Source organism: Phacochoerus africanus, chromosome 5 (assembly GCF_016906955.1).
Source record: "Phacochoerus africanus isolate WHEZ1 chromosome 5, ROS_Pafr_v1, whole genome shotgun sequence".
Taxonomy (NCBI): Eukaryota; Metazoa; Chordata; class Mammalia; order Artiodactyla; family Suidae; genus Phacochoerus; species Phacochoerus africanus.
Genome location: NC_062548.1, coordinates 75595297 through 75623005, shown reverse-complemented (window position 1 = coordinate 75623005; position 27709 = coordinate 75595297). Strand labels below are relative to the sequence as shown.

General features: G+C 48.3%; 1 protein-coding gene across 16 annotated transcripts in view; it reads left to right on the top strand.

The window, feature by feature from the left end:
• Positions 1-13002: 13002 nt before the first annotated feature.
• DYSF (dysferlin) overlaps positions 13003-27709 on the top strand; it is a 228349-nt gene continuing 213642 nt past the window's right edge. For 4 of the 16 annotated variants that reach the window (XM_047781803.1, XM_047781796.1, XM_047781799.1 and 1 more), the window contains exon 1: positions 13003-13653. In XM_047781803.1, coding sequence (XP_047637759.1) covers positions 13566-13653 — 88 coding nt within the window. In that variant the 5' untranslated portion in view covers positions 13003-13565. Of the gene's footprint in view, positions 13654-22291; positions 22550-27709 lie in introns of those variants that run through there. The other 12 variants (XM_047781810.1, XM_047781805.1, XM_047781807.1 and 9 more) reach the window with 3 other exon arrangements.

Genomic DNA, 27709 nt, shown 5'->3' with positions numbered 1-27709 from the left:
TAAGAAGAAGAAGCAAAGGCAATTCAATGGAAGAGGAGTAGCCTTTTTAATAAATGATACAGTTGGATCCAGCAGCAAAAAATCGAACCTCAACCTAAACTTCACAGCTTATATTAAAAACTTAAAAAGGATCATGTATTTAAATGTAAAACTATGAAACTTTCAGAAAAGAGTGTAATAAAAATCTTAAGGATCTAGGACTTGGCCAAAGTTCTTAGACCTGACACTGGAAGTACAATCCACAAGAGGAAAAATGGATAAGTTGGATTTCATCAAAGTGAAATTTTCACTTTGCAGAAGACCTAAAAGAATGATAAGTACAAACTATAGGCCAGTAGAAAATGTTTAAACATTATATGTACAACAAAGGGTAGACCTAGAATGTCTCGAGACTTAAAATTTTAAAAATACCATTAGAAAATCAGCAAAAGACATGACATTTCACCAAAGAGGATATACATATCACAAATGCATGGAAAGAATATTAAACATCATTTTCTGTTAAAGAAATGCAAATTAAAATCAAGAGATATCAATACACAACTATTAGAATGGTTAAAATGAGAAACAATGATAACACCAAATCCTGGCAAGGATTCAGAGAAACTGAATTATTTATACCTTGCCCATCTGCACAACCACTCTGGAGAATAGTTAGCTAGATTCTTTGAAAACTGAAAATGGACTTAGCAAATGACCCAGCACTTATACTCTGGGGCATACATATCTCGGAGAAATGAAGAATTATTTTTAGACAAGAATTTGTACATGAATGTTCATAGTAACTTTATTTATAATAGTCCCCAAATGGAAGCTTCTGAAATATCAATTGCAGTACATCCATGCTATGAAATAATATTCAGCAGTAAGAAACAAACCATTGAGGAGTTCCCACTGTGGTGCAGTGGGGTCGGCAGCATCTTGGAAATGCTGGGACTCAGGTGGCAGCCTGGCACAGTGGGTTAAAGATCTGTCCAGTGCAGCTGTGGCTTAAGCCATAACTGTGGCTCAGATCTGATTCCTCTCCCAGGAACTCCACATGCTGCAGAGTGGTCAAAAGAGAAATGAAAAAAAAAGTAAAAAAAAAAATTGATATGCACAACTTGTATGAACTTCAAGGGTTATGCTGAGTAGGGAAAAAAAAAAGCCAGTCTCTAAAAGATACACACCAGGAGTTCCCATCGTGGCTCAGTGGTTAACGAATCTGACTAGTATCCATGAGGTTGTGGGTTTGATCTCTGGCTTTGCTCAGTGGGTTAAAGATCTGGCATTGCCGTGAGCTGTGGTATAGGTCACAGACGTGGCTCGGATCCCGCATTGCTGTGGCTGTGGCGTAGGCTGGCAGCTACAGCTCCCATACACACCATACGTTCCCATTTATGTAACATTCATAAATAGCAATTAATAAAGATGGAGAACAGATTAGTTATTGATAAGGATGAAGAATAGGGATTCCTTGGTGGCCCAGTGGTTAAAGATCCAGTGTTGTCACTGCTATGGCTTGAGTCGCTGCTGTGGCACAAGTTCAATCCCTGGCCTGGGAACTTCTGCATGCCATGGGTGTGACAAAAAAAAAAAAAAAAAGAATGAGAGAGAGGGTGGGTGTAGTTATAAAAGAGTAAAATGAAATAGTCTTTGATAGTAGAGTTGAGTATTTTGAACATGGTGGTAGTTATGCAAGGCTACACATAACAAAATTGCTTAGAGCTATACACACACATTAGTGAGTGCATATATAACTGGTGCAAATAAAAAAACATTATGGGTTATACTAATGCCGCTTGTTGATTTTGCTGTAGTTCTGTAGTTACTTAAAATGTTGACACTGTGGGGAGTTGGCAGAAGGGTGCACAGAACTCTGATGTAAATTTTTTTTGCAGCTTCCTCTGAATCCATAATTTTTTCAAAATGAAAAGTTTTCCCACTGGATTTTGGGGTTGTGTTGGTCATATACTCAAGTCGTACATGGATAACCTCTTTGCTGGGGTGAATAGGACATGGTAATCTGGTATGCAGTGTCATCACCGTTATTCCACTTATCACCAGTACTATCATGGAGTGAAGTACTGGTAAAGAGCAGGCAGTGGAAGACCAAATATCTGTGGCAGTTAAGTGACATTGACAATGATAGTGATAATAAAGATTTTAGAGTCACCTGGCTTCCTATGGCCCCAGTGAGCATAATTAAGGACAGAGAGAAAAGTTACAAGCATACAATTAAAACAGACATGGAGAACCAGAAGGCCTCTGGGGCAGCTTTGAAGGAATTCCTCATCTGCTGTCACAGGGCAGGTAAGAATGAGGTGCTCGGATATGACACATCCTCCTCAGGAACGTGCCAGGCACTTGGCAGCCAGGTGACTACACTCAGCCCCTCCCATCATGGAGGGTACAGTGCTTTGTCCTCACCTGGGATATATACAGGTTTTGGGTCTGGATTTGCCTTCCTTGAACTCACCGTTTATGGACTTATGGATGGACTTGTCCATCACCATAGAATAACATCCAACATCACTTTGATAGAGATATATTTTTTTTGGTAAATGAACATGTGGACCATGGGCTCATGGCCACAGACTCCCAGCAAGTTTTACCATGTGCTCCATAATGCAGAAGAAGCTGGCTGATAGTGGAATGACCTGCTAAAGACTAGTTATGGCACAAATTGGAGACAATATCTCGGAAAGTGTGGGTGTAGTCCTACAGATGCTTTATATATCTTAGGCAGGGGCCAATGTGTGGTACTATCTCCCAATGGCTAGAATGTATAGACTTGGAAGCTAAGGTGCAGAGATGGGGGTATTCCCTCTTACCATTATACCCAGTAACCCACTTGAAGGATTTTTATTCCCCTTCTCTGTGACCTTGACCTCACTCTTTTTGGAAGTCCAAGTGCCCAAGGGAAGAACACATATGTCAGGGGAAAAGGACATGATTCTAATGAATTAGAAGCTGAAAGTGCCCTCTCACCTTTTGGGGTTCCTCATGCTCTGGACCAACAGGCAGGGAAAGGGATGACTGGTCTTGCGTACCAAGGAAAGACTTAGTTGCTGCTATGCAGTGGGGGCAAGAGAAGGGCTATATATTTGGAACACAGGCGATTCATGGGAGTGATTCCTATGACTCTCTTGCCTAGTAGCCTTGGTGAGTGGGAAACTGGCAAAATGATAAACACAAGACCAGCAAGGACTCTGCAGCCTTCCTGTTGCAGAGAATCAGCAGAGGATGGAGTAAGTAGTGGAAAAATAAACTGTGATTATTAACATAGGCCTTGTTACCAGATACAGAGGTGGAGACTCTAGCATTCATGTTATATGAGTCTTTTTTTAAAAAAGGCTTCTTTTTCCTCCATTATTTTATACACTGGGTATTAACAAATTAAGGATGCTCTGACAAGTATCCACTTCTAGAACCACTAAGGGACTTTTATTAGCAAAGATTGATCTCGGAGCCTAGGCTGGAAGGGGATTGCCTTGCAGGAGAAAGTGTTCTCACATATTAGGGATGCCAATAGAATCTGATTTCTGGATCAGATATCAGGCAATGATTGCGCAAGAGACAAGAGCATCTGTGAAGTATGGTGACTGGGTAGGAAGCACCGTAGTGTACTTGGTTCTGTTGTTTTGATAGGACATTTGGCTCAGTTCTGCTTTTCTCAAGAGCTTCCTAAGCTGACTTTATTTTAAAAAAGCCCTTAGGAAGGGTAGGGATTTGCCAGGATGAGGGAGTTAAGTGGGTCCCTGGGTTTGGAGGAGCCTGGTTAATAGAGAATGTTGTGGAAAGACAGAGTTCTACAGAAATCACAGGGTTTGAGCCTTGAAAACCGGTCATCACTCTGGGCAGCCTTCATCTCAAAGCTGATTCTCCCCAGGCTCTTCTGTGTCTGCTTCTGCAACACATTTTTTCTTGTTGGTCAAGATTATGTTCCATGTAGCAGGTGGTCTTTTTCAGTTCATCTTCTGAGAAATGGAATGCTCCCTAAGGTAAGTCGAGATACTACTAGACGTGTGTCCTTTAACTAGTGTAACCCCCCAGAAGTCCAGAGGGGGGGTCTCTCATCACCAGAATAATCACCTCCACTAATCATTCTTCATTTTCCCCTCTCCTATAATCCTCACCCAGAGTCTTTCTTTTGTAAGTCTTGGTGAGGATTTCCATGCAGGGATACAGTGTCTTCATCTGCAGGACTCTCTCTTGCTTTCTGGTTGTTATGCCTCTTTGAATAAGGACTCTCTCTCACCACTTTGTTGTGTTCATGTAAACACTTCTACTGTTAAAACATTAAGCGCTTCTGCTGTGTTCTGCATGTAGCCCCCAAAATTCATATGCTGAAATCCTAACCCCTAAAGGTGATGATATTGAGGTGAGGTTTTTAAGTCATGAAAGTTCCACCTCATGAATGGGATTCATGCTTTTTAATGAGACTCCAGAGATATTCCTTGCCTCTTTCCACCAAATGAGGACACAACGGAAAGTCTGCCACCCAGAAAAAGAGACTTTATTCTTCCATACTGGCACCCTGATGTGACTTCCAGCCTCCAGACTGTGGGAAAAAAATTTCTGTTTATGAACCTCCCAGTCCTTGTTATTTTGTTTTAGCAGCCTGAATGCACTAGGACAACTTACAAACATTTTTACAGATGTTGGAGATCATAAATATTACTTGTGGCTTCATTTCTAACGTTGTAATCCTATGAAATTAAACAGTAGCTACACATTCAAATTGTAATAATAACAAAACAACAATAGTAATAACTAGCTCGTGTTTATTGAATGCGCGCTATGCACCAGGCAGATAAAATGTTTATAAAGCACTGTCAGAGTTCTCCGGAGACATAGAACCAATTTGGAGATATATACACGTGTGTATATATATATATATATATATATATATATAAATGGAAGATTGGCACTTGCACTTATGGAGGCTGAGGAGTCCCAGGATCTGCCATCTGCAAGCCAGCAGTGGCCCCAAAACAGCAAGCAATATAGTTCCAGTCCCAACCCAAAGGCCCAAGAACCAAGAAAGAGTGGGGTCAGGTGGGACTGGAGGTTGCTGATGGTGTAAGACCTGATCTGGCCCAAGAACCAGGAACGCCAGTATCTAAGGGCAGGAGGAGCCGGATGCCCCAGCTCAAGGAGAGAACATATCTGCCCTTCCTCTGCCTTTTTGTTCTGATCCTTCTCGTTGGTCCTACAGTGGATTGGATGACACCCGCTTGCATTGGTGAAGGTAGTCTTTACTTAGTCTAATTCAGATGTTAATCTCTTCCAGAAACAACCTCACAGACACCCAGAAATAATGGTTTACCAGCTCCCTGGGCATCTCTTAGTGCAGTCAAGTTGACACATACAGTTCATCATCGCAAGCACTTATCCCCTGAAGCAGAGGTTTCCTAGAGTATCCATTTTACAGACAAGGAAACCAGGGCCCAGGAAAGTAAGGTAAGGTGCCCACGGCTATACAGCTAGAGGGTAAAGAGAACCAAGGTTTGAATCTGGGGAGTCTGACTCCAGAGTCATCCTTTTACACTGCTGCCATTGTCCTTTTCTTGTCTTACTGGTTTTACAGTTTTGAGCTGAATATTATCTCCCTTACCTCCTCCCCTCTTCCAAATGCTCTCTTTTCCCAATTAAAGCCAATCTCCAGACAAACACAGTCTTCTTAGTCCTTGTGAAACATATACCCTCTGGATTCAAGAATGTATTCACCTGGCACTTTAGGTTATGAGCCAAAGAGCCAAAGTCTGTTCTTTGATGCTACCTAGGTCAGCGTTTCCTGGTTTTCAGTCTGTGTGAGAATAACTGGGGAGCTTTACAAAGCCTGATTCCTGGGCCATTTGCAGAGATTTGGATTCAGTAGCTCTAGAAGTACTGAGAAACCCATGGTTTCTCCATTTTACAAGAAGATTCCAAGGCAGAGGACTTTCAGATCAAGCACACTTTAAGGAACACGCCTAAGTCAAATAGTCACTTCTCTTGGTGTCCTTTCTTTGCCAACGTCTCAGCCTTCAGCCAATGAAGAAATACTGAAAATTCCACCTTTGTTGCCTTCTTAACTCCTAGAAATATTCTTTAGGCCTTTTCTGCTGGGTATCTCCCCAGGTAGCAAAGGGAGTCCTTTGGTGTGGAAGCGGCAGAGAGCAGTAAACTCTCTGGCTCAGCTGGGCCCCAGGACACAGAGCAGGTGCCCCTCATACCTGCTCCTCTTCATGGGCATCACCTCTGCAGAAGACCTCATTCTGTGCCTCAGCAGAGAGCCATCCACCACCAGGACCTGCTTCTTCTCTCTCTAAGACTGATTTCCCACAGGAAATCTCACATTTGCTAAGGTTGCTGCATCCTGGGATGTTGTAGCTGCTTCCAGAAGATGAGAGCTTCATTGTGAAAAAAGGTTAATTCCTGCTCTTACCCTCCATCACCTTAGTTTGGATCTCCTTGGAGGGACACTCTCACTCTCCCTCCTCTCTCCCAGCATCTGCCAGATCTGCATGCACATGCATGTGTACATGTGCGTGTGTGTGTGTGTGTGCACAGGCTTTCCTTCATCCTCTCTGGAGACTCCTTATCCTTTGGAATTGACTCAAAGTGAGGACCATGCATACAGACCTAGCCACCTCAGCACTTCAGCAGAAGGGCTGCTCCCACTGCCTGCTTAGGATGGGCTCTTAGGGAGAATTTCAGACCCCAGAAACCCCAACCCTCCATTCTGAACACACTCCTTTCTGGATATCAGCCATGCCTGAACAGATAAAAATAAATCATTTTCTGGAGTTTCTGTTGTGACTCAGCGGAAATGAATCTGACCAGTAATCATGAGGATGCAGGTTCAATCCCTGGCCTTGCTCAGCAGGTTAAGGATCCTGTGTTGCTGTGGCTGTGGCCTAGGCTGGCAGCTACAGCTCCGATTCGACCACTAGCCTAGGAACTTCCATATGCCATGGGTGCGGCCCTAAAAGAACAAAACAAAACAAAAAATATTTCTGCTTATTGGGTGTTTACTAAGTGTTTATTATGGCAGATTCTCAAAAAGGTTCCCTTTCATGTAAAATTGAAACCTTCTGACACCACTGAGAGTTCTCCTCAGGGGAAGCAGATGAGACGACTAAAGTGTGCGCAGGGTCGGTGGTTCTTAGTAAGCTTGGCAGAGAACATAGAATTCATGTGGTGTTTACGCAGTCTCTCTTCTGTTGCTGCTTTTCTTCATTCTTTCCATGTTTTATTGGAAAATAGTATCCAACTTGTCCTTTGGTGTCTCAGTGAGGTTGGAGAGCTGACCCTCCTTTTCTGCCCTAAAGCAAGAAGCCCTTTTCAATAATGGCCTGGTGGCATTGCCAGAGGCTTGGTGCATTTGTTTCCCAGGCTGCTCCAACCAGTTGTCACAACTGTGATGGTTAAAACAACAAATGTATTCTTTCACAGTTCTGGAGGCCAGAAGTCCAAGTTCAAGGTGTCAGCAGGGCCACGTTCTCCCTGGAGACTTTGGGGGAGAATCTGTTTTTGCTTCTTCTATCTCCTGGTGACATTCCTTGACTTGTGGCCCTATCACTTTGATTTCTGCCTCCATCTTCACCTGGCCTTCTGTGTGTGCACCTGTCCAATTTCCCTCTGCCTCCTTCTAATAAGGATATATGTGATGGTATGCAGGATGCACTGGGATAATCCAGGATAAACTTCCCTTCTCAAGATCATTGGCTTAATCACATTTTGCCATATAAAGCAATATTCTCAGGTTCTGGGGATTCGGAATTGAATATGTCTCTGTGGAGGCATTTTTCTGATGACCACACTTGGCTTTGAAAGTAGGCATCCTCTACTGTCAGCCCCCAAAGATTGAGCAAGGCGAAGCCATCCCCTGGTCCTGCACAATCCAGACAATTAAGAAAATCTCAAAAAAATTTTATAATTCTCATTGTGGCTCAGCAGGTTAGGAACTAGACTAATATCCATGAGGATGCATGTTTGATCCCTGGCCTCACTCAGTGGGTTAAGGATCTGGCGTTGCTGCAAGCTGTGGTATAGGCTGGCAGCTGTAGCTCTGATTCAACTCCTAGCCTGGGGACTTCCATATTACACAGGTGCAGCCCTTAAAAAAAAGAAAGAAAGAAAGAAAAATCTTACCTTCAGCAGAGGGCAGGAACAGAGTCACATCCTGTATTCCATAGGAAATAAATAATAAATAACATATTTTGAACAGCCTCTGTATCCTAATGTATTTTAATTTCTTACCTGCTGTCATCAAAAAAATAAAAATACTATCTAGACCAGAGAAAAAAGGCAGCCTTGATGTGGGAAGACCCTAAAATACTGCTTTGCATACATTTTATTGGCATTTTATCCTCATGACAAACTGTAATTGTATTCATTTTACAGATGAGGGAACTAAGGCTCAGAGATGTTAAACCTGTCAGTGGTCATATGGTCACTGGGAACTAAAACACACCCCTTGGGAGCTCCCGTTGTGGTGTAGCAGAAACAAATCCAACTAGTATCCCTGAGGATGTGGGTTCAATCCCTGGCTCTGCTCAGTGGGTTAAGGATATGACGTTGCCATGAGCTATGGTGTAGGTCACAGACAAGGCTGGGATCCCACGTTGCTGTGGCTGTGGTGTTGGCCGGCAGCTGTAGCTCTGATTTGCCCCCTAGCCTGGGAACCGCCATATGCTGCGGGTTTGGCTCTAAAAAGCAAAATAAATTAAAAAACAAACAAATAAATAAATAAAACAGCACCCCACTTTCTGCCTCTGGTATACCCTGTCCTACCAGATTTTTCTGCCCAGAACTTAGAGCATGTGGCCCCAGAAGACCTGAGCTCATAGAAGCAAAAATGGATTGATCTTGAAGATTCAAATAATTTTTCCTTAAATTGCCCAAGTTGAGAAGGATTACTTCTTTCCCAGAGGAGAAACCAAACTGTAATTCCAGAGAGTTTTAAGAATTGAACAAACTTAACTGGTAAATATAGGTAAATCAAAGCAAACGTTGCTAAATCTCGTAAATCCCTGGGATGAAGCAGGGATCACTTATCAAGACAACAAAGGTAGAAGCCAAAACAGAAAGAACAGATAAACTTAACCACTTAAAGATGTTTAACTTTTGCAGGTCAGCTGAGCTATCGGCAGGGTGGATTTCACATTTAGGGGTTTCTTACGCTGAAGATGACTGACTACCTATTTAGTACCTCCAGCTAGAGATCCTGATTTTGATACAGTTATGGTCTCTGAGGGTCACTGTGTATCATTGTTCAGTGCATTACTTGTGCAACCACACCACACACAGCAGCCATGATGGTTATTCTCTCATGATGCCTCAAGTAAGGGATGGACTGTAGCCCACAAAAATCCCCCTGACAATAACACACACACACACACACACACACACCCTAGATCTCACCTTACCCTCTGAGGAATTTTTCTGGGTTACATCAAAGCTCTAATGTCCACATATTTCTTCTCCTGTCTGATCCCAACCATAGTTCCAAAGGAGAGAAGGCAGGCAGAAATATGATACTAGCTGTGCTTCATACACCTTGAATGTCACAGCCAAGGTTCTTTTATAGCTAGAAACAGAATTGTGCTTCAAGTTACCCTAAATAAAATGTGGAGGGATTCACTATTAAAAAAGGAAGGATATTTAACCTATAAAGAAAACTGGTTCTTTTCAAATCACTTTAGTCACGTTATATTTGCAAGCAGCTAAGTGCTTTTTTAGATCCAATTTTAGCTCCGCCTTACGGCGGCAGGTTCATGTTACTTTATGCATCTGAATGGAGCCAAACTGTACTTCTTTAAAAATAGACCATAATTTGGGCTTTCCCAAGGTCAACAGGGCTTCTTGCCCTTCTTCCCAATGAAATTAAGTTTTACTTTCTACTTGGTACCCTTTTCTAAAACTTGAATCTGACAAACTCCTGCCACATAGGGAGGCACCCTGTAAAGGCTGGTTAAATGAATGAATCAGTCAGCTTCATCCAAGCCAAAGTTTTTTTTTCCTCCGGCAACACATAAAGGCCAAGTTCAGCAGCAAGCAACTTGATCTACTCCACCTGTGCATGGAATGTCCCTCCCACTTGCTTCCAACTTTACTTCCTCCCATCCCCACTTTCTTCATCACGGCTCACTTTGACCCTCTGCTGTAGCTTCTAACTGGCTACACCTCCACTCTGGCCCTTGGTACCCCATTCTCCAAAAAGCAGCCAGAGAGAGATGCTGAAAAGTAAACCGGATCCTGTCATTCCTCTGGACTTGTTGGGCTGTAGGCAGCTTCCCACAAGCCCTATATGGTTCTTTTCAGCCTCACCTCCTCCAACCCTCCCTCCCGCGCAATCAGCACTCCAGTCGGGATGTTCTTGTCCTCTTCCCAGGACCTTGACCCAGATCATTGCCTTCCTTCTCTCGAGAACACCCTTGTTCTCTGCCCCAATCTCAGTCTTGCCAAAACTCCTATTGGACCTTCAGATCTCATCTCAAATAGTTCTCACTGTCTTGGGACTAGATAAACTCCCTCCTATCTGCTCTCACGCACCACCATTTTCCATCCTCTGTTGCACTTATTTTAATGGTGGAAGATTGGCTTGATTACTTGATAAGCATCAGTTTCCTCCACTGAAGTCAAAACCCCTTGAAGTCAAGGACTATATTAAATTTTGCAGGCTGCCATAACAAAATATCACAGACGGGGTGATTTAAATGACAGAAATTTATTTTCTCACAGTTCTGGAGGCTAGCAGTCCAAGATCAATCTGTCGGTGAGCAGGTCTGGTTTCTTCTAAGGCCCCTTTCCTGGGTTTGTGGATAGCTGCCTCTTTGTGAGGTCCTCACGTGGTCTTTCCTCTGTGGGCATGCCTCCCTGGGGCCTGTTCATGCACCCAAATTTCCTCTCCTTCTAACAAACTGCCAAGTTGTATTAGATTAGAACCCACTCTAACAACCTCACTTTTTTTCTCTCTCTCTCTCTCTCTTTTTTTTCTTTTTAGGGCTGCATCCGCAGCATATGGAAGTTCCCAGGCTAGGGCTCAAATTGGAGCCACAGCTGCCGGCCTACACTGCAGCTTGAGGCAACACTGGATCCTTACCCCACTGAGCGAGGCCAGGAATGGAACCCTTATCATCACAGACACTATGTCAGGTTCTTAACCCGCTAAGCCACAATGAGAGCTCCTCTAAGAGCCTCATTTTAACTTAACAAAGTTTTTTTTTTGTCTTTTTGCTATTTTTTGGGCCGCTCCAGCGGCATATGGAGGTTCCCAGGCTAGGGGTTGAATCGGAGCTGTAGCCACCGACCTACGCCAGAGTCACAGCAACGCGGGATCCGAGCCGCATCTGCAGCCTACACCATAGCTCACGGCAACAGCGGATCATTAACCCACTGAGCAAGGGCAGGGACCGAACCCGCAACCTCATGGTTCCTAGTCAGATTCGTTAACCACTGTGCCATGACGGGAACTCCTTAACAAAGTTTTTAAAGGCCTTATCTACAAATACAGTCACATTCTTTATTTTTTTTGTCCATGCCTGCAGCATGCAGAAGTTCCTGAGCCAGGGATTGAACCTGCACCACAGCAGTGACAATGCCAAATCCTTAACTGTTAGGCCACCAAGGAACTCCCTATAGTCACATTCTTAACTGGGGTTAGTACTTCAGTGTACAGGTTTTAGGAGAACTCAATTCAGCCCCATAACAGGGACACTTGTGTTCGCCCTTGTGTCCCCATCACCAAGGACAGTGCTTGGCATGTTGTAGAATTCTATACATAATTGTTGAATGAATGATTAAATGTAAGCCCTTTCATTTTACTTTCCCCCTAAGCGCATATTATGTTAAATAAAGGCAAGTGAGAGAGGATGTGCAGATTGCAGCAGGTGGACTGTAAATGACTCCAAGAAATATCTGTTATTCTGATCTTTTTTTTTTTTTGTCTTTTTGGGGCCACACCCATGGCATTTGGAGATTCCCAGGCTAAGGGTTGAATTGGAGCCGAAGCTGCCAGCCTATACCACAGCCACAGCAATGCCAGATCTGAGTCGCGTCTTTGACCTACACCACAGCTCACGGCAATGCCAGATCCTTAACCCACTGAGCAAGACCAGGGATCGAACCCACATTCTCATGGATACTAGTCAGGTCCATTAACCACTGAGCCACGACGGGAACTCCTGTTATTCTGAGCTTGAAATCACAGATCTTTGAGGGTGTGTTGATCCCTCCTGGTACCTTCATATCAGGCAAAGCCAGCTCCCTGTCAGCAGCTGACCTTCCTGCCCTAGGAGTTTGTGCTACCCCTGGGCTGCTGGGGAAGAAGTTGTGCTGACAGCTGCACACTCATATCCATCCAAGTGGCCCACTTTAGGAGGTGAGTCACCCAACTGCTGGGAGTGGGTCCACACAGCTCCCGGAAAGCAGTTTAGCAACAGGTACTAGGGCCTAAAAAAGGCATGTCCTGTGCCCTTATAATTCCAAAGCTAGGAATCCCATCTGAAGAACAAGTAGAGGGGGCTGGAGATGGGTTTTTATCTCAGTTTTTTTTTTATCAAAATAGATTTCTCACTTTACGATGCTAAGAATCTGGGAAGAGCCTAAGTGCGCAGCAATAGAAGAAAGCTTTGTGAATGCAGTACATTCATACCATAGAAAATTATGTAGCTATTGAAAAAAATTATAAAGAATGTTTAATGATGCAAGAAAATGTTACTTGAAAAAGGACACAGAACTGCACACACTCAGATCTCAAATATACAATAAATACTGTCATTTACATGATTCTATGCATGCCATTCACAGGGGAAAGCCATGTTAATACTGTAATTTTCAGACTCAGCGATTTCTTTCTTTTATGCTTTTGTGTTAAAAGTAGCATGTTTTGTTTTTACAACCAGAGAAGAGGCGTACAAAGTTTCTAAGGCAGCAGGCGCTGCCGGTCAATGAAATTCCTCAGCTCGGTCTTCTCTCGGGAAAGCGCAGGCCCTGCGCCTGCTCCCCAGCGTGTCCCTGGGGCGGTCCGGCTGGCTCCGAGGGAGAGTGCTGGAATCCCCGCAGCGGGAGGAGGCGACAGGCTTGGCGTCGCGCAGTGCCGGAGGTGGAAGGTCAGGGGAGGGACCAAGCCTTTCTCCTGTCCGGGAGCGAGATCTGGACTGCGCTGGGTGCCCGGAGCCCTGGTCCAGTCCCCAGCCATCGCGGCCGCCGCCCAGTCCGCTGTTCCACCGCCAGGTGCAAAATGCCGTGTCATTGGGAGAGTCTGCGGCCGGAGCATTGAATTACAGCTCAGCCGAGCCCGGGTCGGGCGGCGGGGGCGGAAGATGAGCAGAAGCCCCTGTTCTCAGAGCGCTCGCTGACCAGCGGGCTAAGCGCAGCCGGGGCGGGGACCGAGCGGAGGCCCCTGGAGCCGTCCGAGACCGCCTGTTCCTCTTGAAGAGTCGCTGCTCTGAGCCAGGAGCCAGTGATCAGAACCCGCCTCCCACCGCCAGCCCTCTCCAGTGAGGGGATCCGCGAGCTGCTCCTCCGCCCTCTGCGACCTTCCCCAGACCTCTCTGCGCCCTGGGCGCACGAGGCCCTGACTCGCGCCAGTCATGCTGAGGGTCTTCATCCTCTACGCGGAGAACGTCCACACCCAGGACTCCGACATCAGCGATGCCTACTGCTCTGCTGTGTTTGCAGGTAGGAGGGGCCCACAATGCCCCTGGACCGGGAGCATGGGGGTCGGGGAGCGGACACTGCCTCTCTCCACCCGGGAGAGCACCTGGAGGTGAGAGACTAGACTCCTCAGGGCTGAGTGGCTTTGTTGCAAAGACACGCACCCTCGGGGAGAGGCGACTCAGAGACAAACTGAGGCAACGAGGGAGAGGTGGCTGAGCGTTGCTTCTCCTTGGCCTGGAAGCTGAACCGGGACTGGGGCTAAGGGGGGCCTGGAAGTCGGGGCTAGCATCTCCCCTCCAGCTCTCTGTATGTCCTAAAAGAGGCCTTTCTGCGCTGTGGGCTGCAAAGCGTTGTACTGCAGGGCTCCCCGCCTCTCTCCGGAAGGCTGCTCCCGAGCCAATTAATAATCCTGCGCTCTTCCCGGCCGAGGCCTGGCGGCTCTGCTCGGCCTTTGCTCTCTATCACAGGCTGGACTGGCAGGCAGGCGGCTCTGGGGACTGAGGCGACGCCCACCGTCCAAGGATCTGATCCTTGCTTTGGGCAGTGGGAAGTGGAGCACGTTGGGGATGGTGCTTCAGTCAGCAGAGTGAGGTTCCCCTGTAAGATTGGGAGTTCCTGCCGGGGAGGTCTTCTCACCCACTTCTCTAGGAGGTGAAGACTGGGCCCTTTCTGCTTCTCCGGAAGGACCAGCCTCCTGACAGCCAGAGCTGGGGGTCTCCACAGCTGGGTCTGTGGGTTTGAATTCACACTGGGGGAGAAGGACCTGGGGGTATGAGTGCAAGACCCCACCTCCCCACCCACCCTGCAGATTACCTCTCAGCCTCTATTACCTGCCTCACCCGTGGTCCCTAAGATCTGGCCACATCCCAGGCCTCCAGAAATCATAACATCAGCTTGTCCCTGGCCATCCAGCAGATGTTCCCTTTCAGTTTCACGAGCTCCTGGACCTACTTGTTCCCAGACACATGCATACTGGGAGCGTATGTGACACCTGCACCTCCAAGGAGTTGACACTCAGAGAATGCAAGACGCACACACACACACACACACACACACAGACACACACACAGACAGATATTCCCAGGTGTGAAATTTCCAGTTTCTCAAAGAGTTGCTGAGTGGGCCTGTGGCCTGGAAAGCAGTGTGCATCAGAGTGAGGTTGAGGGAGCTTGGCGGGGGGTAGGGGGAGTAGTGGGAGGTGACACTCCAGCTGTGTTTTTTCCTAACATGGTGCTTTGACCTGCTCTGACCAATTTCCTGAAGTTGCTTCTGGAAATGAGATTTATCAAGGTGTTTCCAGGGGAAGGACAGGGGCACACATGGGGGCCCCCACACTTCCTCTGCATCCTCCCGCTCTGGGCAGGTCAGATCTGTGGGTCACCTGCAGAGCTGGGACTAGCAGCCTGGCTGAGGGCCCTGGGCTTCGAGCTGCAGACCATTCACTCTGTAAATATCTCCCTGGCTGAAAGGAGGGAGGACACCATGCTGCCAGAGGGAGAAAAGGCATCCTGGGCTTTAAGCAGCCGCCTCCTGCCCCAGCGCCCCTCCCCCAGCACAGTCCCCCCTGAGAGCTGAGGGGGCTTAATGAACAGAACCCTCTGGAGCTGTCTGGTGCACACATGGAATGCAAGAAGGGCCAGCTTGGAGCTCCTGCCTTTGTTCTCAGGAGTCTTGTTTCCTCTGGTGTCTGCTCAGCCTGAACCAGACTTTCCTCCATCTTCTCTAACCACAGCCCCCTCCTCACGACACCCCCCACCCCAAGTACACACACTTGCCTCAGACTTCATGGTGCCCCTACCCGGGCCAGACTCAGAATCCTGGGAAGAGAAAGGAAAGACTGTATAATGAATAGGGAAGCACTTTCTAACCCCAGAAGTGCTTTCCCACAGGAAGTACCACTGGTGCGGCTCTTCCCATCCCTATGTCTGCCCCCAGGGTGTGTCTGTGGAGCATCACCCACCCCCAACTCTAGCCATGCCCTGAGGGAGCCCCTCCCCCATCTATCTGCTGTCATCTGCTGTCCTGCCCTTTGCTGCAGCCTGGCTCCTCTGGGTGGGCTCCCGCTTCTTGGGGAGAAAGGAAGTATGTTGTGCTGATGGGGAGTTGCCCCCAGCCCGCAGAGGGGGCTGGCTGGAACCCCCACTCCCCGTCATCACAATCACTGCCAGGCAGTCATGGGGAGCTCAGTCCCTCCCCCAGCCCTGGCCACGGTCCACCTCCTGCGTGTTGGCCAAGCTCTTAACTCATGTCCAAATTTGGCCTCCCTGCGGCATCCAGGCCTGCTCAGCCTCCTTCTCCTGTCTGGGGCCAGGTTGGTGAATGATGACACAGAAGGCTCCGGTCTCAGGGACACACTACTAGGAACAGAACACTCTTCTGGAAAGCCTGTCCACACCAGCCAGCCTGGATCTGGCCTTCCCAGACCTGTTAGGTTTGGGGCCCGTAAAGCCCCTCCTGACTGTAATCTCCCATAATTTAACAGGTACCCCTCTGTGTGCCTAAATTCACTTCATGTTTACAGCAGCTTTGTGAGGCCCATGGGCAGGGATATTACTCCCTTTTGCAGATGAGCAGGTAGACCCAGGGAAGTTGCAGGGGTCTGGCCAAGGTCACACCATGGCCAGAGCACCACCACCCCACCCCCATCATCATGCCCTCTGTTGTTTTCAGTGTCCACGCTCATGAATAAGAAGTTCTTTGGAAAACATACCATGTGCTGCCCACACCCGGGGCACCCAGGTCCTGAGCCAGCACGGGGTGGGGGGGCAGCACATGGGGTACGTGGCACGGGGTGGAGTCAGAGTGGGGGGAGTGCCAGTCTGCAGGCGGTGCAGTGTATGAGAAATGACCCAAAGATGGAGGAGTCCAATTTTGAAAATGTGTATTCATCACAAGGAGAGAGAATGGTCATTCATTAAGCACAAACAATGTACCATTTTCAGAGGCTGTTTCTTTAAAACTCCACAACAATCCAATGAGATATACTTAACTTATATCATGCTCAGTGCTAGGTACTGTTCTAAATAGAGCTCACTTACTGTGAGCTTTATCACGTTCAAGTTGTAATTTGTACCAGGTACTTATATGTAGCACTTAACCCTCATAGCAGCCATATATGGTAGCAACTATTATCACCCCTGTTCTGCAGAAAACTGCACCACAAAGAAGTTAAGTCATACGGTGATCAGTGATGGAGTCCGCATTCAAACCCAGGCAGTCTGGCTCCAGAACCCTGTCTTTAACTGCTCTATCCTCTCCGTCTGGTCTTCACTCTGATTTACGAAAGTCAATCAGTAAAGGGTGGAGGGAAGGAATGGACCCCAGAACCAGTCTCAGTCTGCATGCAGTCCTCCACATCCTACCTTATCTTGCTCATTTTTCCCATTGCCATTTGCTCCCTTTCTCTCACTCTCTGTTCTGGAGGATGCTTTCTTATCCCAGAGGGGTCTCTGCTCTTCTGCATCAGCCTCTCTGCATCTCATAGGACCAATCAGGCACCAATTGCCCCAGGATGCTAATTCTGGGCAGTACCCTTGTGCCAGGCCATCTCAAGACCTTTGGCAGGCCTGTGGTGGCTGCTCAGGGTTGGATAAGCTGAGGCCAAGGCCACAGATCATAGGGCACTGAGATGGACAGGCTGCAGTGTGTGTGGCAGGCACCGGGGGCTCTAGAAAAAGGACACTGTAAGCATAGGCCCTAAGCTTAGCCAGTCCAGTGGGGTGGAGGGGCTCAGGAGTGCAGATAGCTGGCAGCCTTGGTGACATTCCAGTGGGATGAGAGCATCAACCAAGAGGGAAAGAAGGATGGTAGCTGAGAGTACTGGCTCCAGACTCAGACTGCTTGGGATCTTGGATTTGGAATCCCAGCTCAGCCATTTTCCAGCTCTGTGTCTTTGGGCAAGTTGCTTGACCACTCTGTGCCTGTTTTCTCATCTGTAAATTGTTGGAATCTTTGGAGGGATGGTTCTGAAGAGTTTACGTGCTATTCACATAAAGCACTTTGAATAGTGCCTGGCACTCAATCCATCCATGTTAACTATCATTACTACTATTATATGTGATTATACATTATATTTAATATAATTATTATTATGACTCACATGGACTAAGAAATCACTGTACACCTTGCTATATTTTTGCCTAGTCAAGCCTATCACCAGTTCTGTTTGTTCACCTACTGTCCTACCGGACTGGGCACAATGAGCTGTGTGGTGACTGGCCATCTCCTCTGCCTCAAGGGACCCTGGTCCTGTCTCCTCTGGCTGCCCTTCCCAGAGCAGTCCCTTCTCAGCCCAAGATATCTGTCCACTTGGCTGATGGCGGGCTGTGGCCCTCACCATCAGGCTAGATCTATCTTGGAATTATTCTCTTGAGACCTTCTTAGTCCCTCTTCCCAGGCTCAAGTCTCTTTCTTTCTCTACTACCTGCATGCTCATCTCTTTCCAGATTGGTTCCTTAGGCTGAAGTCTTAGCAGGAAGAGCACTAACATCTATGGTATACCTACTGTGCACCAGGGGCCAGGTTGGAAGTGCTAGTGTGTGGATTAATCTTCCCAACACCTCTGCGAAGTATCATTCTCTAGATGTCACAGAATTGGAAACAGATTCTGAAAGGTCAAAGCACATGCCTCAGGGCACAGGGCTAGAACAGGGTGGACTGGGATGGTCGCCCAGGGCTGTCTGATTGTTCCTGCTACCGAACAGCTCTTCCCGATCGTCAGGTAGTCATGACCATGGCCAGAATCACTTCTGTCTGTGTCCCGACAGCCCTGGTGGACGCTTGGGTGCTCCTCTAAACCCGCTGGTCGGATTGGAAGATCCGTCAGATACAGATTCTTGAGTGAATGTGAGGGGAGAGCGGAGAAAGATCCATTTGACCATCCACACTCCTGCAAGTTTTGGGACTTTGGCCAATGTGACCTGAAGGAATCCTGTAAACTCTCATTTAGGGTGTTCGTCTCAAGGCTGGTGTCACTGGTAGCAGAGGGGCAGGGTTTATTTGCTTCCTGGATAGCGCATGTCAGGCCTTGGGAAAAAAAAGCAAGACATTAGGAAAACCGAGTGAGAGGAGGCTGGTGGGCCCAACTCCAAGAGCAGGAAGGAGTCCTCCTGGAAGCACTTCCTCCTTGACTGGTAGGAAGATAGGACTCCACATAGGTGACATAAGAGGACGGGTCACGAACCCACATGCCCATGGGAGCGTGGCAGGTGGCATAAGGCCAGAGGGAGAAGCGCTTGCATGTTGGGTGAGTGGTGGTGGAGGGGGAGCCGAGCTGCATGCTCCCGGCCACAGGTGCCAGATAATCAGTGTTAAGCAGAAAACTAGGCCAGCTTCTCTGATTTTTTTTCTTTTAAGGGATGCTATAAATCCAGATCCCCTTTAGTTAAAGTGCAATGTTGTTGTAAAACATTGTGTTGATCAAAAACAACAGGTCTACATGTTGGATGTGTCCCGGGAGATACCAGGGCCAGCATCTGGTGCACAGGGTTTTGCTTAATCTTGGAGTTTGTGGTCCTGGACTCTCAGAGAACAGGCAGCCGGTCTCCTCTCACTTGGGGTTCTCAGTCAATACCTTCCGCGACTATACCGATGGGGCGACGGGGAGAGAGAGAGCTTTGGTCCCCTTCCCCCTTACCTCTTTCAGCCCTGGAATATCATTGCAGTTAACATCAAATTGCAAGGAAGAACTAGGCTTGCTATGCAAACTCAGCTTCAAAGCTTCCCCCCCACCCCCACTACTGGCCACCCTGTCACCTTTGCAGTGGGGCTGGAGTGGTCCCAGGTGCCAAGAAGCTGCCTTTACTGCCTTAGGTGGGATGCAGACCTGGTTGTTGGTTTGGGAGCCCTATTTAACCATGATGTGAGCACGATGGTCTCTCAGCCATGTAGTGATGGATGAGTAAGCAGCCTTGGCTGGTAAACTTCTGACCCACAGAGCTGTCCAGCCCCGGATCTTTCTGTCTTGTTGCTTTGCTATCCCCCGTGGTCCTTTTGACAACATGGTTGGTGTGGTGGACAATGTAGTTGACTCTCCAGCCTCCCTTCCAGCCCATGATGAGGCTGAGCCAGTGGTTCTCAAAGAGGATAGTGCTGCCCCCTAGGGGGAATTTGGGGTATGATGACTTGGGATATGTTTTCAAGGCAGCTTGGGCAGTTCACTGCAGGCGGTTACATATAGCCCTTCTGATCATGTAGTTTTGGTCATCACTTGGTTTCTTGGCCACAACTAGCCAAGAAACCGAGGGAGTTCTGGGAAATGTAGCCTACCTATGTGGGTGGCCATGCGTCCAGATAAAACTCTTTGGAACATTTCTATGGAAGGAGGGGAGAACACCTTTTGCGGGGGGAGGGAAAACATGTTAGGATCTCAACACATTGTCCACAAGCGCTGCATCCCTGATACAAGTCCCACTGGGGAGGAAGCCCCTTTGAACAACAGGCTCCAGTATGACATCTCCAAGGGACCAGTCAGCCGTTTGATCAGGGAGACATGAAGGGCAGCCAGGATGGGAAGCAGGAAGCCAGGATGAGAAGGAAGCCTCAGGAAGTGCTCAGGCCACCAGCTGCTGTTGTTCTGGTTTACAGAGCTGGTGTGTGGAGACCCTGTTCCTTGGACACAAGCCAAGTACTTGTAAAAGTCCCTTGAACATTCCTCTGGAAATGTTAGATATGCCCCTAAAGACTTCTTGTGCCACCTCTGACTGATTAGAACAGGACAAGGGGCCAGGATGTTGTGTGCCAGGGGAAAGGTGCAAAGCCAGGAATCCCTGTGATGGTAAAACAATATATATCCCAAATAATCATACTCAAAATAACCCCTAGGGGGCAGCACTATCCTCTTTGAGAACCACTGGCTTAGCCTCATCACCGGCTGGAAGGGAGGCTAGGGGGTCAAGCACAAGGTCCCCCAGAGCAGTCCCAGGCTAGCCCATACCCTGCACTGGGAATCCCTGGCTGCCTGAGACAGACTTGGCCTCTCCCCTTATCCACCGACTCCACCATCTAGCCAGAAATCAAGGCAGTAATAATTACACAAGTAGATATTGCTTGCAATTGGGATACCTACAAAGAAGGAAAAGTGCTGATGTGCAGTTCTTCGCCAGGCGACCCATCCTAGACTAGGAGGGAAGTGAGGGACTGAAGGATGTGGGGGAGGCCCTTTAAAAGAGAGGGAAAGGTAGGTGCAGGGAGGTGACAGAGTGCTCTGAGTTTGTAGGGAATTCAGCATGTTCCAGAAACTGAGAAGCCACTGAAGCTGGAGCTCAGCGAGTCAGGGGGCTGAGTGGCTTTATCTTCTCCTATGCAGAGGAAAGGGAGGAAAGGCTTTATCCAGAGGGCATGGAGGCCTTGGAGGGATTTTAAGGGGAAGGAGGGCCTGATTATATTTGTTTTAAGATCACCTGGCTCCAGTGTGGCTAATGGACCAGGCAGCCAAGGCAGGAGATGGTGGTGGTGGAAATGTCTCGGTACTGTGGGCACATAGATGGTACCAAAGTTGTGGGTGTCAGTAAGGATGATTTAGGTTGCAAGTGAGTGAGATCCTATCTCAAGAAGACTTTAGTAATAAACAGTCTTAAAGTGATCTTCATTCCTTTTTTTTTTTTTAAAGAATTTATTTTTAATGTCTTTGCTATGGCCGCTGCTGCAGCATATGGACATTCCCAGGCTAGGGGTCTAATCCGAGCTACTAGCCTCTGGCCCACGCCAGAGCCACAGCAACGTGGGCCGGATTCCAGCGCCGCGACTGTGACCTACACCACAGTTCACGGCAATGCCGGATCCTTAACCCACTGAGCAAGACCAGGGATCGAACCCGAAACCTCATAGTTCCTAGCTGAATTCGTTAACCACTGAGCCCCAACTGGGAACTCTGTAATCTTCATTCCTAATACAAGCCCTCTTGGGAGGAAACCTCACTGAGTACCAGGCCCCAGTATGAGCCAGAGACCTGGTGGGCTCTGGGGACATGCAGGGTATAGCTCTACAGTCATCTTGGACCCGAGCGGACTTCATCAGCTAAAGAGGAATCAGACGGAACACGGAACAGGTGCTAACGGCTATAAGAAATCTCCCACCCTTAGCGGGGGCGAGGGAACCTAGAGATTGGTGTTGGGATGTAGCAGGGCGCCGATGCTCCAGGGCACGCAAGTGAATTTGAAAAGGCTCTGAGGCGCTTCGTGAGGGCTCAAACGCCAGAGACTCTATGGCCACCTGGGCACTGAAGGGGACTGGCAGGTCGAGGTGAGCGGCGCAGGGGCTGGGGGCTCAGAGCGCAGCGCACTCTCCGCCTGCTCCTCCTTCAGCGCTCAAACGCTTGCAATTTTCCGCAGACATACTCTGGTCTGGGCAGCCGGGTCTCCCCCTCCTCCTGCCTTCGCACACAGTCTCCAGGCGTCCGCAGCACACTGGCCTGGGCACAGCCGGCAGGAGAGCAGCGGTTGCGAAGTCCGCGCTGGTGCGCTCGGGGCCCGGGCGCGAGCCGGGACGCTGGGGGCTCCCGTGAGCAGGCAGGCTGGCGCGGTGTCCCGGAACGGCGCGCCCCGCGTCAGCCGCACTTCCATTCCCGGCGGGGGCGGAGACCCGCGGAGGGGGGACCAGCGCCCCCGCCGGCGCCCGCCTGACCCCTGCCTTGCCCCGCCCGCCACGGGCAGGGCGGATCCCGGCAGGGGCCGGAGGGGAGGGTCCGCCCAGCGGGTGTCCGGTGTCCTCTCTGCGGCCTCTCCCAGGCGTTGGGACTTCTCTGCGGAGGTGCAGCGGAGGCGACAGCTCCCCTTTGGCGCGGCTGCCGCGGAGCCGGGCGCTTGCTCGGTGGGGGCAGGCCGAACCATGCTGAGTTGCCAGCTGGTGAGGGCCAGCAACCTCCCCAGTGTGAAGAAGGACCGGCGCAGCGACCCGGTCGCCAGCCTGACTTTCCGAGGTGAGATCCCCATAGCTGCGGCGCCCGGGCGCCCGGGCGCCCGCGCCTCAGACTGCGCGCGCACCGCCGGGTCTGTCGCCTTGGCTCTGGCACTGACTCTGGTCCAGGCCACATGTCATGAGGGACAGAAATCTCAGAGAAATCTCAACTCTTGTCTTCTGCAGAGCGGACGAGGAGGATGCAACCAAGCGCTATAAATGCCACAGTGGTCTGCAATTTTGGGAAACTGAAAGTACCTTTCTAAGTAAACTGTTACCACTTTTCTAAGAACGATATGGAGAGGGAATAATGTGCACGTCTTTAGCGGGCAGTGGTGAGGATGGGTTGGAGGATGGATGCAGAAGAGAAAAGAATCAGGATCGCTTAAAAACTGGGAGCGGAGACCGTGAAAGTTGTGTCTTGACTTCATTCATTCTTTGCCCATCTTTCTTCAAGACTGGTCATATTGAATCGGCCGTGTTTCAGTTGGGAGGAAACGGGATAGAATAGGGCGGAAATTGCCTTGATGCAAGGAATTTTGAGAGTTCAAGCGTTTTCTTGGTTTGTCTGTTTTTGTTTGTTTGTTTTAAGGCACAGACCCTTAAGTGCCTGCATGTGGTTCTTAGGCAAGAGAGGGTCTCTCTGGGGCTACAAACGACTCACACCTCACGCCCTTCTCACCAGGCACCCTTAGTCCCCATTTCAAGGCAGACATTCCCACGGGAGGAGGTGTCTCAGGAATGGGGAAAGGGAAGAGGAAGGATCTGTCAAAATTAAGAGAAGAAACAATGGCTGTGAGTCAGGACTCCAGTTCTGCAAAGAAAGATAATTAAGGAGAGAGGAGAGGGTTTTCCTCTTACCAGTAGGCGTATCCTGTGGTTTTGTGGTGTTAAAAACATGTGCAGCCCAAAAGATGGTCCAACATAGAGGGACAAGCGGCTGGTTTTTTCAGGAGGTTTGAAAATGGTGGGGGTACCCAAAAGGGGCCCTTTAGCTCTGACGCACCATCTCCATCTGCTCCCCAAGCCCCTCAAAATAATGATAACCATAGATGAAAGACACAGTGTGGCAAAGTGAGAAGTGAGAGTAGCTTTTATTCTTGGCTATGGGACCACTTACATTTTATTCTTTTTTTGAAAAGCGGGAGTCGAAACGTTTTAGAAATCTTGGCAGTTTTCATTTATTGGTGGTATTTCTGGGTGCCTACTATGAAGTGCAGCTTCCCCTGTCCATCAGAATCTGCCTAAGCCATTCATGTGTAGGAACGACGCGGCCAACACTGGCTGGAAAAGAAGTTCCTTAAGCACCCTGAGCCTAGAATCTGACATGGTCTTTCAGATGCTTTGAACCTCTTTTGAGTCTGTTCACTGCTCTCTTGCCCTGGTCCTCTAACTATTTCATCATAGCTACTCATCTCCCTATCCTACAGATAAGGAAATGGAAACCTGGGAAAGTTCTGTAAAGTGTCCCAGCCCTGGTATGGAGCGCTTGGAGTGGGCACTACCCTTGAGTCTGAATCTACTGAATCTCTTAGCTGTTGCCCCCGCTCAGGTGCTGAGCACGTGCAGCTGCTGTCCTCTCCCCATCTCTGCATTTCCCACCCTTTATGATGCCTTATGATTTATTTGCACTGACAAGCCCCTAGCAAAGCTGCAATGCCACTTTCTCCAGGAAGTCCCCCAGGATTCCCCTGGCTAGCTTTGGTCTCTCCTCTAGGGATGAATAGCACCTCGTTTGGTTTGCTGATGCACTCGCCCCAGCCAGTCTGTGCTCAGTACTTTGCTCCATAGTTAGGATCCCACGACTCCCTGAAGGTGGCAACCTGAACCATTTATCAGGATGCCCAGTGCTGAGAGCAAACAGGTGGTGCTCTGTGGTGTTTGCCCTTTTCGGCCCAGCCCCTGGCCATCTTCCAGATGTGCCTGGGAGTCTCAGCAGCGGTCCTCATGCTTTACTGAGCCTGAGAATCCTCTGGAGGGTGTGCTTGAAAAACAGATTCCTGGGTCCCATCCATAGAGGTTCTGAAGCAGCCGGTGTAAGTACCTTAAGAATTTGCACTTATGTATCTGATACAGGTATATATATGGTATTTTGGAACCACTGATGTGAGATGTGGTGAAAGGTGAAATTAATGTGACACTCTACTTCCCTGCCCCACAGGGGTATTCATGCTGGAATTTGGGGACAAGTTGATGTTTAGGAAAGGAGGCTGTTAGAATCAGACCCAGAATTTACAGACCATTTGGTTGGGGGTACTTACCCCTGTTGCCCATCAGAATCAAGTGCTGAGCTTTTTTTTTTTTTGTCTTTTTAGGGCTGCACCTGTGGCACATGAAAGTTTCCAGACTTAGGGGTCTAATGGGAACTGCAGCTGCCGGCCTACGCCACAGCCACAGCAACTCCAGATGCGAGCCACATCTGCGACCTACACTGAAGCTCAAGGCAATGCTGGATCTTTAACCTGCTGAGTGAGGCCAGGGCTCAAACTCATGTCCTCAGGGATACTAGTCGGTTTGTTACTGCTGAGCCATGACAGGAACTCCCAAGTGCTGAGTTTTTAAAAAGACCCCTGTCCACCTCCCCGTCCTCTCTTGAAGCTAAATTTCTGGGGAAGGGGCCCAGACGTAGGTGTTTCTAAAAAAAATCTCCAAATGTTTAGGAAACACAGTCAGGGGTGAGAAGGCTTGTGGAGCCCATCATGGCACAGGGGGACTGGCCTGCTGGCAGGGAAGCGGCCACACCGTGTGATGGGCTCCCACCCGAATGCCCACTTGTCTCACAGTTGTTCCTGGCATTCCAGGCTCGGATGTAATTTCAGGACCTGCCTCCCAAAATAGACCATGAGCTCGGGGAGGCTGGATTCCAAGGGCACTTTTTTAGGTTCCCTCTCTGAGAGCTTCAGAATAGAGGCTAATATTGAATACTTATCACCTCTTTGTTCTTGTGTTAATTAATTAACTAGTCAGTTAATTAAAACTACTGTGACTACCTGGCCCAGGTAGATATTTTTGACTCACCATTTGTGAATGAGCAGCTTCATTACCTATGGCATTTAATGATCTGTACCTCTCTTCCGCCTTGCCCATTCTTCACCCTCTAACGTGGTGATTTCCACTCCTTCATTCATGCACTTAGTTCATCAAACAAATATTTATTGACCACCTACTATGTGCGGGGTGCAGTTTGAGGTGCTGGGGATGCATCTAGGAACAAAACCAGATCCCTATTCTCTTGGAGCTCAAACATCTTATTTCCTTGAAGGTCAGATCTCCTGTGCCCCCACTTGGTGACATTCTACCCTGCTTCTCCCAGGCTCAGCAGCCAGAACCCGAGTCATTGCTGCCCCTTCCCTTTCCCTCCTCCCATCAGATTCTCTCTTCCTCCCGTGTCTCTCCAGTTGCTTCCTCTCCCTTCCCCCCTCCCCTCTTTCCTATCTTCTGGGAGTTTCTGGGCATTGGGCAGGAGCCTGGAGAATCTCACAGAACCGTTGGAAGACGGAAATCCTCCTAAGGGGCCCAGGTGACTCACCTGTAGAGTGAAGGGGGTCTTCAGGGGCACTGAGCTCTCTGAATCTAGATTTTTGAACATTAAAATTGACAATAGAGAGAGTCGAGGAGGGAGTGGGATGGACTGGGAGTTTGGGGTTAATAGATGCAAACTATTACATTTAGAATGGGTAGGTAATCTCCTGGGATAGACCATGATGGAAAATAATAATAATAATAAAAGAATGTTAAAAAATTAGCATGGAATCTAAATGTTGGGAAATAACATAATTTTCTATACAAGAAATGTGAATTTTCATGATTCATTCAAGCATTTAACAATTACTGAACATAGGAGTTCCTGTCATGGCTCAGCCATAACGAACCTGACTAATATCCATGAGGACCCGGGTTCTATCCCTGGCCTCGCTCAGTGGGTTAAGGATCTGGCATTGCCGTGAGGTGTGGTGTAGGTCGCCTATGCGGCTCTAATCTGGCATTGCTGTGGCTGTGGTGTAGGCCAGCTCTGATTTGACCCCTAGCCTGGGAATTTCTATATGCCGAGGGTGCAGCCCTGAAAAGACAAAAACAAACAGATACCCCCCCCCCCCCCAAACAATTGCTGAACATGTATTAAGTGCTTCGTACTATACGGAAATGTGCAAAGATAAAATCTGATTCCCACACTCATATGGTAGGAGAAAGATACGAAATAATTTACAAGATAGTAAGAGAGACTCATATAGAAGTATAAATAAAGTTACATTCAAATAATTTTTTAGGAGTTCCCGTCGTGGCGCAGTGGTTAACGAATCCGACTAGGAACCATGAGGTTGCGGGTTTGATCCCTGCCCTTGCTCAGTGGGTCAAGGTTCTGGCGTTGCCGTGAGCTGTGGTGTAGGTCGCAGACGCGGCTCGGATCCCTCGTTGCTGTGGCTCTGGCGTAGGCTGGCAGCTACAGCTCCGATTCAACCCCTAGCCTGGGAACCTCCATATGCCGCAGGAGCGGCCCAAGAAATGGCAAAAAGACCAAAAAAAAAAAAAGTTATACATGGTTACTAAAAATAAATAATAATTTTTTAACAAGTGACATTAAAGCATTGAAAATACCCTGTTTTCTTTTTCGAATATAATATGTACTCAATGTAAAAAAGGATGTATTATACAAAGGCATGCGGCAAAAGCAAAAAGTCCTGTTACTTCTAATTAACTTGTTAACAATTTGACATAGTTCCTCCAAGATTCCTTTTTTCTCCTTTTTTTTAAAAAGCAATTTCAGGGTTGGCAGCTGTAGCTCTGATTCTACCCCCTAGCCCAGGAACTGCCATAGGTCAAGGGTGCAGCCCTAAAAAGACCAAAAAATAAAAAACAAAAAAACAGCCAATTTTAGTTGTGAAATTTAACACCCAAGCGAGTACATAAAATAGAAATGTCTGCCTCAAGGTGGTGCTTCTCAATTGGGGACTGAGATTTTGCTCCTCAGGGCGTTTGGCAATATCTGGAGACACTTTGGGTCATCACCACTGGATGGGGGGATGAGGTGGGTAGAGGCCAGAGATGCTTACTAAACATCCTACAGTGCACAGGACAGTCCCATGACACCCACAACAAAGTCCTGTCCAGCCCCAGATGTTAATAGTGCCAAGGCTGAGAAACTCTGTTTAATGGATAAATTAGAAAGGGAGCACCCATGTCA